Genomic DNA, 15,498 nt, shown 5'->3' with positions numbered 1-15,498 from the left:
TATCCTAGCCTATAATAAAATGGACTTTTAAAGACTCTGCAGGGTTATTTTTAGACTTTAGAAGGAAGGGCCTTAAGCAATATTTTAGGTAGCTTAAATCTTTAGAACAAAATAAAACAGGTGAAAAAACTATCCTATCGCATTGAAAGCTATTCAGTTGGCTTTAGACCCAGGTTCAGAAACAGCTTACTTGGAAAAATAATAGCTGGTATTTTTTGCCTCTTCCATTAAGAGGGCGTGGACTAGAACAAAGATTGAACTATTTAGTGAGTCAAAGACATAAAAAAGGAATGTGGGGTATATACTATGTTAGGTGGCCTGGAATAAAAGGAGTAGCCACTTGCAAATTAAGTAATGTATGTCTGTCTCCCTTATGAGAATCTTAGAACTGAGAACCATTTATCTGAACTTAAATAAACAAGTTAACCAACCTCAAGTTTAGCAGTCTTTTTTTCTTTACCCCCAAGTACTAAGCAAGTATAGCTTCTGTTAATTTAAAAGTCTTATTTTCTCATAGAAAGTTCTTGTCTAGCTTCTGATAGTAATTCCTATCTGAGTTTTTCCTCTCACTCTTACACATGGAATGTAATGCTATGAGACCTTTCTGTTACCTTCTGATTTGCAAAGTACCAGGGAGCAAACCTTCCTTATATCTTGTATAAGACACAAGACATGTCTCTCTTACCTACGAGACATGAAGGAGATGGCACAGGAATTCAGCTTTTTTTAAATTATTTTATTTATTATTTTTGGCTGCGTTGGGTCTTCGTTGCTGCGCACGGGCTTTCTCTAGTTGCAGCAAGCCGGGGCTTCTCATTGCGGTGGCTTCTCTTGTTGCGGAGCATGGGCTCTAGGCACGCGGGCTTCAGTAGTTGTGGCACATGGGCTCAGTAGTTGCAGCTCGCGGGCTCTAGAGCGCAGGCTCAGTAGTTGTAGCGCACGGACTTAGTTGCTCCGCGGCATGTGTGATCTTTCCAGACCAGGGATCAAACCCGTGTCCCCTGCATTGGCAGGCGGGTTCTTAACCACTGTACCACCTGGGAAGTCCAGGAATTCATCTAAGTCTCATATTTATCACTCTATAACTCTGCTGGGATATAGAACACTGATCCTACTTTTCTAACCATTTTTAAATGGTTATAGCAGTGTTATAATCTAAGTGTATTATTTTACTTAGTTTATCACAGCCACCTCTATTCCTTAATCTGTAAAGACAGTCTCCTTTACTGTATCATCCCATTTACTTATGCTACAGTTTTGCTTTTAGCTCCCATTTATCATGTTTGTCCTGAGTTCTTAGTCTCTCAATGGTTTGTATGAATTCTTTTGTCCTGTTCTCCTCCCTTTTTGTCTTGGGTTTCTGGCCTGTTCCCTTACTGGTCTTCCTTGGGGATTCTCAGTAAGGTTTCTCCCCTTTGTCCTCCTTTCACTCATGATTTTCTCCACACCAGTCTATGAAAGTGGAAAATTTTAAATAGACACGTTTAAGCTGATTCACTTCATTGTACAGCAGAAACTAACACAACATTGTAAAGCAAGTATACTCCAGTAAAAAAAATTTTTTTAATTAATAAACACATTTAGTTTCACCACACTCATTATTAACTGAGTTTTAACTTCAATATTAACTCTTTATTAAACCCTTTTATTAACATTTTTTAACATCTTTATTGGAGTAGAATTGCTTTACAATGGTGTGTTAGTTTCTGCTTTACAACAAAATGAATCAGTTATATATATACATATGTTCTCATATCTCTTCCCTCTTGCGTCTCCCTCCCTCCCACCCTCCCTATCCCACCCCTCCAGGCGGTCACAAAGCTTTTATTAACATTTTTAAATGATTTTTTAAAATACTCTGCTGAATGAAGATGTCATAATTTATGAAAAAATTCTTGTATCATTTAGATTGCAAGTTGGTTCTAGTTTTCATTATTTAAAATGTGGTGATGTATATTTTAAGCTGCAGTAAAATGCTTTTTAAAATGTGGTAGTGAATTTGTTTGTGCATAAAACTTTATGGGTTGTTTTTCGTTATTAAGATGAATCTCCAGAAGTGGATCTAAGAATGTAAATGTTTTTAAAACTTTTGTTATATATTGTCAAATTGTTTTCCAAAAGAATTCTCCCAACTTTTACTGCCACCACCATGTATAAAAATCCTACTTTTCCTTACTCAAGATCCATATGATTGTTTTTCCTTTGTTTATTTGATAGTCAAAATATTGTATTTCTTTATTTTAACTTTATCCTTTTGGATTACTAGTGAGGTTTGAAGGTTTTTCATATATTTGTAATCATTCTTTTGCAAATTGTTTACAGTCTCTTCTCATTTACCTATTGAGACATTAATATTACTAATCTTAAGAATCTAACAATAAAACTAATATTATTAGAGCCATTTCAAGTAAAACTACAAAGAAAGAAAGTAAACACTGGGAATTCCCTCGTGGTCCAGTGGTAAAGAATCTGCCTTCCAATGCAGGGGACACAGGTTCGATCCCTGGTCAGAGAACTGAGATCCCACATGCCGCAGGGCAACTAAGCCCATGCGCCACTACTAATGAGCTTGCGCACCTCAACAAGAGACCCCGCATGCCACAAACTACAGAACCTACGTGCTCTGAAGCCCCCTCACCACTACTACAGAGCCCACATAACCTGCAGCCCACACGCCACAACTAGAAAGATGCCTGCGCACCACAATGAAGAGCCAGCACGCTGCAATGAAAGATCCTGTGTACTGCAACTAAGACCCGACACAGCCAAAAAAATAAAGAAAATAAATTTAAAAATTTTTTAAAAAGTGAACAGTAATTCTATTAAAAAGATAAAATGGAAAATAAGCTTCAGAAAGATAGATAAGAATATTTCAGAACTTAAATATAGATATATTCACTTATTTGAGACATAGGTTGGTAGAAAACTAATTGGACTAAAATTCTGTAGTGTTAGAGTTATATCTTGTTCTGTTGCTGGCTAACTTCTAGTAAGACATTTATCAATAGATAAATATTTAACATCCCTTATTAGTAAAGGGAAATACTATTATCCCCTAATTACCTGGGTGGGAGGCAGTAGTGGTAATGGTGACAGTGGCAGTAAAGATTTTACCGCAGAGGGTGTGGAGAAGGAGGAGAACATAAGTTCCTTTCCTCAGAAGAAGAGGAAATTCCAGGCCAGATGAGCTGGCAATTGGTGCTTACACAGAGACCATAAGAAGAACCAGAGTTCTCCCTTCCCTCTCTGCCTCCTACACCATCTCCCTAAACACATAATGCAACGCCATTTGTGTAGATATATATCTCCTTCAAGACAGAATTACATTTTAGATAAATTTTTATGGTTGAGATGGGGATTTTTAACTTAGGGTATGTTTAAATTTTACATGAGCCTTATGAAGTCTCATTTTAGAAAAATAATTTATAGAACACTAAACACTATTCTCTATGTCAAAGAGATGAAAGATAAAATAACTCATGGGATTTGAACCTGTGATTTCAGAGGTTGCAAAGCTGCTTTCTGCCATCAAGCTCTCTCCTCAGGCCAAGAACATATTTTAATACTAAAAAGAAAAACTATATGCAAATGAGCTAATACCTAGGTGGTTGGTTCAGTGTTAGCGTATTATGAGGGTGAGTTGAATACCTACGTGCTTAGCTTGTCTGAAAAGTATGTTTAATGACAAATCTTTTTCTTTTTCCCAGAAGAAGTTCCCTTTAATCTTCAGCTGGAAAATTAAAATGTAAATAAATATATAAGAAAATTTAATTGTTAGCTACATTCACTAGAATGTACCGCTAAAGAAAAATGCGCAAGTACTCTTATGTAGTATTTCATGCTTGTTCACATGGGTTGTAGGCCATAGACTGATTTAATGATCTAGCTCTCTTTTGTGAATATACTGGATTATTACTAAAACTGATTTTACCAAACATTTATCATACTAGCACCCCCAATTGAAGAAAAACTGATTTCAGTTAATACAGACTTTCTTTCCTGAAGTTCCCATAGACCACTGAAGACTACATTTATATGTAGCTACACACTCTAGCTGAAGGAGTACATAAATATGCTAATAGATATCCTTACTGCTCTTACCAAAGAAATATAAATAATGATTTATGAAGTAGAAATATACTATTTTTACATTGGGAGGGAAGACTATCTTTACTGAGAATAGCATTTGCAAAATAATAGCTAAATTTTATGTGATTCTTCTTACCCTATTTCTTTTTTAAATTATTTAAAAGTTTATATAACTTGATAAACTAAACCATGCATTATCTGTTACCAAAAATAAAAAGATTTCTAAACTCCTGAATGTATGATATACGTATATTTTTAAGCTCTTAGAAAATTTAAGACTAAAGTTTGATATTTTGGCCTAACGGGCTGTTAGTAATGTAATGTCAATATGCTAGATTCATCTGTTCTACTGAAGTCATTCATTGTCCAGCCTGAGATTTGGGTTAATGATTCTAAATAGAAACATAGCTCATGAAAGAAGGATTAGTCCTCAGAGTAACAGTGGACAGTTGAATGTGATAAAGTAAAGTGATAACTCTTTTGGAGATAAGCTCAGAGAGATCCAACACAATGAAAGGTCTTTGAAATTATCTTGCACAAGCAACTTTACAATCAAAAATTTGGTTTGCTTGTGATAGAATTATTGGTGTGTACATCCTGATGATAAAGGAAGCTGTTAATACTTTCAGAACATAAGGAAGAAATAAAGTCACAAGAAAACAAACAAAAAAAGAGACCATTTTCAGCATCTGGGAAGGAAAATGTAAAATGAGTAAATGTGTATAGAATCAAAATGAATTGTAAATGGAAAAAAATGGAGTCAGTAATTTGTACTTTGCTCCTTTCAGGTTATGCCTTGGACCCTTCATTAGATAACCATCAAGTGTCTACTAAGTATATTGGTTCTGTAGAAGAAGCGGAAAAAAATCAAGGTAATTTATTTGAAATATCAATATTTAATATCAAATATATATACCTATACTTATTGGTTGTAGATTGACTTTGGACAGTAGGGAAAAACTAGTATGTAATTTATCTCTTGATTTTTTTTTTTTTTAAGTTGAGACAATAGTGGGATATAGTTTAGAGCAATGTATAGAAATATTAGTTTGGAGCTTGCTTTTGCCACTTACTAGGTGTGCAACCTTGTAAGGAAGATAGTCGTACCTGTAGTGGCGGGGTTGGGGGGTGGGGAGTGATTTCTTGGCACAGTTCCAGTCCTGTGGAAATCATTCAAGAAATGAAAACTAATGTATATCTGATTTTAGCAGTTTATTTCTCAACACTAATGTCAAGCTCCATTTTAAGAGAGCAGAAAAAAATCTCATCGTGCACGTCTGTGGAGATTGTCTTTCAAGGGTTGCTTTGAAGTCTGAGTTTGAATATGTGTTTTAAAACATATGTTTATACTTGTATTCATTTTGTACTTATTTTAAGACAAAGCATCATACTCTAAATGCTAACTTGCCACAAAGCTCATTGGCCCCTTGGAATCTTATCCATAAAATGTTCGATAGAAGAAGAGTATGCTGTTTGTACGAAGGCACTTAGTAACTCTAGAGCCTATATCAGGGGTCCCCAACACCCAGGCCACAGACAGGTGCTGGTACGTGGCCTGTTAGGAACCAGGCTGCACAGCAGGAGGTGAGCAGTGGGCGAATGAGCAAAGCTTCATCTGTATTTACAGTCACTCCCCATCGCTTGCATTACCACCTGAGCTCCACCTCCTATCAGGTCAGCGGTGACATTAGAGTCTCATAGGAGCACGAACCCTACTGTGAACTGCGCATGTGAGGGATCTAGGTTGTGCGCTCCTTATGAGACTCTAATGCCTGGTGATCTGAGATGGAGCTGAGGCAGTGATGCTAGCGCTGGGGAGCGGCTGCAAATACAGACTATCATTAGCAGAGAGGTTTGACTTCACAGAGACCATAATAAATCAACTGCTTGCAGACTCATATCAAAACCCTATCAGTGAGTGGCAAGTGAAAACAAGCTCAGGGCTCCCACTGATTCTGCATTATGATGAGTTGTATAATTATTTCATTATATATTACAATGTAATAATAATAGAAATAAAGTGCTCAATAAATGTAATGCACTTGAATCATCCCCAAACCATCCCCACCCTCCCACCCCCCGGTCCATGGAAAAATTTTCTTTCACAAACCAGTCCCTGGTGCCAAAAAGGTTGGGAACCGCTAGCCTATATGATGGTTTATGAGCTAGATTGTTGTTAAAATAGGATTTTAACAACCTTTTGTTATAACACAGCTTAAAGGAAACTGATTTGAATTAATATAGGTTAAGCTTTTCTCTTTGTTAGACCTCTACAAGCTATATCTTTATGTAGCTAGATTCTCAGTTAGCAGTTAAATTTTGACTGACTCCCGTAAACCTTTCTTTTTCCAATTTAATGACTACACACAGCATGCCACCTCCTACTGATCAAATGAGAATCCCAACCAGAAACATCCTCTTTCCTCTTTTCTTCTTACTGTTAAGATTTATGGTATTAGAGGTCAAGTTTAGATTGAGATCACCTGGAAGAAGTGCCAGATTCTTGTGAAACCTTCTTTAATTTATATTGTTGCATTACAATACAGTGAAGCAAGTGAAGCAAGGAAAAGTTATTAATTATTTAATGTAATTTTATCTAATTCAGCTTTTGAATGAGAAATTTTAGCTTATTCTTGCTTTCAAAGGTAACTTTATCATTATTCAGCATTATTAAATTGCTATGTTTCTTTCAAAAACTGGTAAAATCTACTGATAAAGATCTGTGATTAATTAAAAAGATTGTGTACCACTGCAGGATTACATAGCTGGGTCTTTTCTTCCTTCACATATACTAGAATTTGCAACATATTGCAGTGTTAGAAAGCTGCTTTGCCCAGAAGGTTGAGTCTCTTTTTATATAGCATGAGTTGGTGTATCTTGATTCATGTAGGTTTCGTTTTGTGTTTTAAATATTTTGTGTTTATAAATATATATAAATATATACATTGCTGTTTCTTTAGAAAATATCCATATTTATGATCTCTGCTTTTTTGTTTTTAATATAGGTTTAACTGTGTTTGAAACTGGTCAGAAGAAAATAGAAAAGAGGAAAAAATTCAAAGAAAATGATGCATCTAATATTGATGGTTTCTTGGGACCGTGGGCAAAATATGTGGATGAAAAAGATGTAGCCAAACCTTCAGAAGTAAGCTGTGATGTTTTTCATTGCCAATTCAGGTGTCTGCTATGTCTCTATGAAGGATACCTATATTAATAAACGAGGTTTCCTTAGAGAACCAAATGACTCATCAGAATTTCTCTGCCTTAGATAGAGAAAATACAATAATTCCTTTGTTTTTCTTTGGAATAATTTTTGCTTATATTTTTCTGATTTATTATCTTCCATACTTTTTAATTAAAATACAATATTGAACAATTTTTAATAAAAATCACCTTGATAATACTATTAAGGTGCTATGGTAGCTGATTTTCTGATGCCAGATATTCAGATAGTAATTACAGAATCAGCCTTTCTATGATTTTAGAATTCATGATGGGTTTTATTTATTAATTTATTTTAAAATTTTAACAAAGTAGTATGTCTATTTTTTTTCATAATATTATGAAGTTTATAAAGTAAAACTATAAAACGGTACTTGCCCCTCTCCACCTCCTAATCCTACTGTCTCTATGAGCCAGTCACTGTTCTAGGTCATAGGGATATAGCAGTGGAAAAGATTAAGAAAATCGCATCCTCATGAAGCTTACATTCTAGCTGTATCTCACATCCAATTATCTCAGTAATACATATATGCTGCTCTTTATTTATTTTGACTTCTCAGTTATTATAAGGATTTACTACTACCCCACCTTGCTTTTACTGCTTCTCCCACAAAAGTTGTGTCACAAATCTGTAGTCACTGCTTATATCCTTATGACTATTAAAAGCTGTTTACTGAAGAACATCATCTACTAAAATTCACTGTCTTTTCTGGTACTAGATTTTCTAATTGCCTCATTTTTTCACTTACATAATTAGCATAATACATCAAATTACTTTCTAGGTGTCCCAGAAGGATGGGTTTTGTATACAATGAGTTTAGAAGTATTAACTAGTACCCACTGTGTGTTTAGTGCCATTTTGTAGTCTGCCAAAGAGTTGAGATTGTTATCCTGGGAGACATACTTGCGGCTATTGCCTCACCAAAAAAGTGTGCCTCATTATAAAGAATTTATGACCAATGTTGGCCAGGATGGGGTTCTAGAACATCCATTTTAAAAGTTCACTCCTTAATTCCCTTAGGAAGAACAAAAAGAATTGGATGAAATTACAGCAAAGAGGCAGAAAAAAGGCAAACAGGAAGAAGAGAAACCTGGAGAGGAAAAGACAATCTTACATGGTAATATATTTTTTATGCCTCCTCATTTTTATGATAAACTTTCAGATATTTACTCTGTTCACATAATATATGTATTGCCTTTACTAATCAGCTGCTAGAATTCATTTTATTAAGAATTATATTGGACAGTTTGCATCCCAAAGAAATTATAGCAAACCTCTTCTATGTTCTAATTAAAGAGATAGCCACAGATGATTTTTTTTGAAGTGCTAATGAATTTTTTTTTAAAGGTAGATAAAGGAGATTATGGTTCACAGTCTGTTCTTTCCTAAGATAAAGTTGACTCTTTTTGATGTATAACTAGTCTCCCAGTCTTTTTTTTTTTTTTTTTTTTTTGCGGTACACGGGCCTTTCACTGTTGTGGCCTCTCCCATTGCGGAGCACAGGCTCTGGATGCGCAGGCTCAGCGGCCATGGCTCACGGGCCCAGCCGCTCGGCGGCATGTGGGATCTTCCCAGACCGGGGCACGAACCCGTGTCCCCTGCATCGGCAGGCGGACTCTAAACCACTGCGCCACCAGGGAAGCCCTCCCCCAGTCATTTTAACCTTTTGTTTTTAACCCAAGCCAAATATTCTCCAGGTATGATCACAGTTCGTAACTGTTACTAAATTATACTTTAAAAGAATAAACTTTGTTTTTCATGTAAGTGGACTGGAGATTAAGATTCTCATACTTACTTTGATTTGTAGAAGGAAATGCATATTCACCAAAATAAATTATATTCTAAACTCTACCTGGTTCATTAGTAACTAGTTATATTGGGGAAATTATGTAGTGACTACCAGACTAAAAGAATAATTCAGTTCTGATAGTATTGATTATTCTAATGTTATATCACTTATCAAATATATAGGTTTCACGAGGTCACGTTTAGCTTCTCAAGCTCCAGTTTTATCTCCAAGGAGTCTATTTAGTACTGTGGTACTTGTGGCCATAATAACAATAATAGCCAACATTTATTGAGTACTTACTCTGTGCAGCATGCTACTAAATGCTTTATATATACTATGTCATTTAATTCTCACATGTGACTTTATTGTAAAATCTGGGTTGAAAGTAGAAAAGAGATTGTAAAAAGAACCTGGAAGGACATAAAGGAGGAAAGCAGGGAAAAGGGTAGTTGATATATTTTTGTTTTGTTTTAACTTCCTTCTTATCCTGTTTTGCTTCTGATTCTTTGCCAATGACTCACAAGGCCCAAGTATTATCTTTTCTTCTCTCGCTGTAATTGTACTGCAGTGGAGTCTTTGTATATGCCACTAAAATGTGTAACTGGATAAAGAAGTAAGAGCTTATTTAAAGGTCTGATATTCTCTCAATATTTAGGGATTCTAAAATACTACCACTAATTGTAAATAATAGCTATGATTTCAGGCAGTTAAATTTTAGCTGACTCTTGGTCTTAACATCATCAGAGTATTTTTACCAAAACCTTGATATGCAACAATATCCCTATGAATAAAATGTTTGTTATTATTTTAAGAATGTAGATTTCATGACTATGGCTTTTATTTGTTCACTGCTTTCTTTTGCCTTCTTGTTTCAGTTAAAGAAATGTATGACTATCAAGGCAGGTCCTATCTTCACATACCTCAGGATGTTGGTGTTAATCTGCGGTCACCTGTGCCACCTGAGAAGTGTTATCTTCCCAAAAAACAAATTCATGTGTGGTCCGGACACACAAAGGTAAGCAAATTGGTTGTTTTTGTTTGTTGTAATGTATAACAGTGACACCAGCATAACTTTTCAGCTATTGATGTGGGACAGTCAATATTTCTAGTAAAGATGTAGAGAAGTCAAGATAGAACAGGGAGGTCAAACTGAAGATAAACCGGAGTCAGACTCTGGCGGTACCAACACATATGAGTCACAAGTGAATACTCAGTCTTCAAGGTCATCTGATTGGGCCGTGACATAAGCATTCATGATTTGGTGTCCTATCCCCTTATGGTAGCCCAGGCCTTCGCCTCCAAGTTCCTGCCGTAATATTCTTCCTCTTGGGCACCAAGTCAGTGAGTAATGGGCTGATACTAGCACAAAAGCCTCAATAATTTTACCTTAGCAATTAGAGTTATCACACTTCAAAGAAGATTAGATGCTCCCTGGTTTATACACTATGATATTCTTAAACTGATGCAGAGACAAAGACACTTGAAAATTTTGATGTTACTATTCTTTGTCATCTGCACTGTTCCAACTGATAATTTCCAGCTCTTAGCAAAGAGCAAAGGTACTGAGTAAAAGAAGGAAGAGGAGTGAGGGCATTAGTAACATGATTGACCAAGAATTCCCTTGGGTGAGGAAGTCAGTAATGAAGGTTAAAAAAAAATCTTGAAAAGCTTAGCGTCCAAAGGGCTGCTCTTAGAATACTAACGAAGGTTATTCTAGGGTATGATTTTTAGAATGAAGAAAAATAGTAAATTAGGTGGCTTAAAAATACACTGTCTTTCCCTTCTGTTTAATTTTAGCTGAGATTTCAAATGCTTCTGACATAATTTTAATTCCTTTTTACAGGGCGTCAGTGCAGTCAGATTGTTTCCTCTCTCTGGCCATTTGTTGCTGTCTTGTTCCATGGACTGTAAAATTAAGGTGAGTTTTCAGTAACAGAGTAGGAGTGCTACAAAGCTAGTGCTTTGGTTAAATCTATTCGGTTATTATAGATAAATCTGGGTTTGTTAGGCAATTAGAGGCTAATTATTTTCTCTTAAGCCGTGTGAATGCAGCAGTTTATGAACTGCTTCCAAACACGTTGATTCAGATATGGCTTTGTGGTCCAATTGGCTAGGCTCTTTTTTTTTTTTTAATTTTTTAAAATTTTTATTTATATTTTTTGGCTGCGTTGGGTCTTTGTTGCTATGCGCAGGCCTTCTCGAGTTGAGGTGAGTGGGGGCTACTCTCCGTTGCGGTGCACGGGCTCTAGGCGCACGGGCTTCAGTAGTTGTGGCACACAGGCTCAGTAGTTGTGGCTCACGGGCTCTAGAGCGCAGGCTCAGCAGTTGTGGTGCACGGGCTTAGTTGCTCCGTGGCATGTGGGATCCTCCCGGACCAGGGCGCGAACGCATGTCCCCTGCATTGGCAGGTGGATTCCTAACCACTGCACCACCAGGGAGGCCCTTGGCTAGGCTCTTTGTAAGCTTAGATAGCTGATTAGGACATAATCAATCACATTGGCTTTAGGCACATAAATATTTAATCACCAATAATGCATTTTTATAGAGGTTTTAGATATGTAACTGAGTTCATTTGTTCCTTAGTACCTTAAAGGTAGAGAGGACATGTGATAGAAAACCCATTTTTAGAGAGCAGATAATGTAATTCACCCTTTTTCTTCTAAATGCTAGTAGCAGAATTGCTCCCAGCCTCTTCTCACACTTTTTATAGTCTTGGGAAGGTCCAACTTTAGTTGATGTTCAGCTGTAGAATGTGTGGTAGAAAAACTCACTTGCCAATACATGTCAACTTGAATATGGGAAAGCCTTTTAAAAACTTAAATCTGGAAGCATGGTTTTTATCTTTTTTATGTCTTCTGTGTCTGGATCATTATACTGGTCAATAAATATCAACCCTATAGTGCTCTTGAGTCTTGGAAAGTTGACTCATGAAAATTTTATTCTTTGTAAATAATTCATGGGTAGTAACAACATATAAAGGCAGCTTTTTTTGATGAGAGCAACCATTTAGGCATTTACCTCAACTTAGTGGCTTAAAATGACCGGACAACAGTTTGGAGTAAAAAGACTTATTTCCTTTAACTTGCAGTTTATACAGACTATGTTAATTGAGATTAAGGTCTTCTGTTTGACCAGCATAGAATTTAATTTGTTCACGTCTGTAAACATTTATTAGGTACCTATTATGTGCAAAGGACTGAGGATGAAAAATTGTTTAGGGGCTTCCCTGGTGGCGAGGGGTTAAGAATCCTCCTGCCAATGCAGGGGACACGGTTTCAAGCCCTGGTCTGGGAAGATCCCACATGCCGCAGAGCAACTAAGCCTGTGAGCCACAACTACTGAGCCTGTGCTCTAGAACCCATGAGCCACAACTGCTGAGACTGCGTGCCACAGCTACTGAAGCCCACACACCTAGAGCTTGTGCTCGGCAACAAGAGAAGCCACCACAATGAGAAGCCTGCGTACCGCAACGAAGAGTAGCCCTGCTCACCGCAACTAGAGAAAGCCCACGTGCAGGAACAAAGACCCAATGCAGTCATAAATAATAAATAGATAAGACAGATAGATAAATAAAATTAAAAAAAAATTGTTTAGGCACTGTCCCTGCTCTTAAGGTGATTGTTTCGTTATGATGTAAATGATCATTGTAGAGGCAGATGCAAGGTATTCTGGTTTCAGAGAGGAAGCATACCTCAATAGGAAGGTAACTAAGTAAGCAGGGGAAGGGCATAGGGAGTAGAGTATGTCTGAGAGGAGTAAATAGAATGAATCAGCATGGTATGTGCTGAAAACCGCAAGTGGTGTGACTGCTAGAGTCTAAAATCTGAGAGGCATAGAATGACTACAATCAAGGCAAAGGACCAGGACCTAGGGTCCTTTCCTGGTATGCTATGGGAACTGAGACTTTATCCTGTAGGCACTGGGTGGCCAGGAAATGCTTTCTATTTTAGATCATTAGCAACACTGTCAAGGATTGGATTTGAGGCAGGCAATAATAAAGGTAGTTTCAAAGCTATTGTATTAATTCGCTTTAGATGTGATCAGAATTATGAACTTGTTATATTTTAGTCTAGATTATCATTTTCATAACAGCTTTTATAAGTTAATACTTCAGAAAAGTTAAAAAAAAACCTCTCAGTACCAAAATGTTATAATATTTTAATAACATAATTCTTTTAAAAGTAGTTCATAGTATTACATAAGTAGAAACTTTTCATCATAGAAAATATATCAAATACAGAAAAGAACAAGAAGAAAATGAAAACCACCTGTATAAGCTCCATCTAAGTTCTCTTGATTTCAGAGTTTAGCTTTAAAGTGTGTGTGTATGTGTGTGCACATGCGTATGTGTGTAGTCCAAATAGTGCAAGTCACTAACAGCACTGAACAATATGTTTAATGATATATAATGCCTTTGGTTAAATAACCTGTACACACACAGATATGCACATACATAGCTGGCATACGACTATTGTTAGTGATTGATAGTTGTCATTTTATCAAAGTCTTGTATTAAATTTAATGTTTCTGTGTGTGGTTTTTTCTCCAGCTATGGGAGGTTTACGGAGACAGGCGCTGTCTGCGAACATTTATTGGTAATACTTCTTTTCTCTCTGGCTATAAATCTGTTTGGAAAGACTTTTTAAACTACAATAACATTAACAGTAATTTTACTACACTGATATGAAGGAAAGCCTTCATGGACTTGAGCTGAGTCTTGAAGGAGGGGTAAGTCTCCCCATGTAGACAAAGAACTAGGAAGAGACAGCAGCAGAAGCTAAAGCAAGAGTGGAATGAGAAAGCATACTGCTTTGAGGGAACCACTTATACTTCAGAATTGTTAGCCTGAGGGATATAGTACAAGATGACAGTGGAGAAAAGCAGTAGAGGAGGGCAGAGTATGGAAGACCTTTAGACTGTCCTGGGGGCCTTGGGAAGCCAACCACTGAACTGCTCTTGCAGGAAAGCAACGTGATCAGATTTGAAGTTTACAAAGATCACAGTGGCAGTATGGAGGATGCTTTGGTGGGGCAGGCCTGGAGGCAAGAAAGTGATTTACAAGGTTATTTCATTGGTCTGGATTAGAGATAATGAGAGCCTGAACTAAAGCGGCAGAGAGAGAGGAAAGAAACAAGAGTTAGGGAAGAGATATGGGAACATATGTATATGTATAACTGATTCACTTTGTTATAAAGCAGAAACTAACACACCATTGTAAAGCAATTATACTCCAATAAAGATGTAAAAATAAAAAATAAATTTTAAGATAGAAATTAAAAAAAAAAGAGTTAAAACCAATGGGACTTGGTTAGCAAGTGAGTGATAAGAGTGAGGCAGGAATCTAGAGTGACTCTCAGGTGGCTGGAAGAATGGTGGTGCTACTCATCATAGGAAGACGATGAGATTTCAGACTAATGGAATTTGAGCTGCCTTTGAGATACTGAGATAAAAATGTCCAGTAAGCAATTAGATAGCCAGATGTTGAGCTTTGCAGAGAGGTTGGGAATTGGCAACAAAAACAGATAAAGAGATAAGGTTGAGAGAATTCCTTGAAGGAAAGAAAGCCAAAAAGAGGACAGCCTTGTTGGTAGATACTAGTTTATTGTCTTTGTCAGATTTTGTGTGAAGGCTAGTTATGTTTTGAAATTTAACTGTACCAAATTGAAATGGTATTTGTGTGAATTACATTGGCTTTGTTTTTAGATTTAAGTGGGAGTCCATTTGCCAGTGCTTTGTTACGATTTTAGGGCCTCACTGCACAAATGCGGCCCGAGATGCCAGGGCAGCCCAGAAGAAGACTTGTGGGAAGGCTCTCAGCGTGTACAGGGAACAAAATGTCTCCTGCGACACAGGGGATTTGATCTCCATCTGTCTCCCCTGCACTGGCAGTTTTTCAGTGGAAAACTGAAAATTTCCTACTTAGAAAGATGATAGCAGCTCTGACTGGGACTCCTGCTGTACAAAAGAATGCCTAATTGCCATGACTGGAGGTCATCGGTGGTAGTGGTTCAGGACCCCTGGGTACGGCTGACAATTTGTGCCATGCACATCTTGCACAATTGTGCTTGGCAGTCTTTGTCATGGTGGGATGGTAAAGAGTAGGAAAGTTTCTGCTTTCATTTAATCATATTTTATTTGCCTCTGTAACTTTCAGAAGAATTCACTGGTCAGGCAAGATTGATTTCCAAGGAAAGCACCTTAACATTATTGTCAAATGCCATTTTAAAACTAAATAATAGTTAATATTTGTTTTCAAAAAGGTTTAGTCTCTGAGATTCTGAATCCATTTCTATGAAATTCGGGAATGTGATCACAGAAATAGACAATTATTGAACAAAGGCCACAACTTCATGAACCTTAGGTTTAGGTCACTTTGTTTTCACTTCCAGCTTGGCAA

The 15,498-nt window shown here is 36.8% G+C and overlaps 2 protein-coding genes across 3 annotated transcripts in view; one reads left to right on the top strand and one right to left on the bottom strand.

Moving 5' to 3' along the window:
• METTL24 (methyltransferase like 24) overlaps positions 1–15,498 on the bottom strand; it is a 173,100-nt gene that overhangs the window by 26,409 nt on the left and 131,193 nt on the right. The gene's annotated exons all lie outside the window — the stretch shown is intronic.
• The window catches only part of CDC40 (cell division cycle 40), a 54,843-nt gene that overhangs the window by 26,815 nt on the left and 12,530 nt on the right, over positions 1–15,498 (top strand). For both annotated transcript variants that reach the window (XM_060030094.2, XM_069541358.1), the window contains 6 exons: positions 4,878–4,961; positions 7,095–7,234; positions 8,333–8,429; positions 9,977–10,116; positions 10,945–11,019; positions 13,651–13,696. In XM_060030094.2, coding sequence (XP_059886077.1) covers positions 4,878–4,961; positions 7,095–7,234; positions 8,333–8,429; positions 9,977–10,116; positions 10,945–11,019; positions 13,651–13,696 — 582 coding nt within the window. The remainder of the gene's footprint in view (positions 1–4,877; positions 4,962–7,094; positions 7,235–8,332; positions 8,430–9,976; positions 10,117–10,944; positions 11,020–13,650; positions 13,697–15,498) is intronic.

Source organism: Delphinus delphis, chromosome 14 (assembly GCF_949987515.2).
Source record: "Delphinus delphis chromosome 14, mDelDel1.2, whole genome shotgun sequence".
Classification (NCBI taxonomy): domain Eukaryota; kingdom Metazoa; phylum Chordata; class Mammalia; order Artiodactyla; family Delphinidae; genus Delphinus; species Delphinus delphis.
This window is presented reverse-complemented; position numbering and strand designations above follow the sequence as displayed.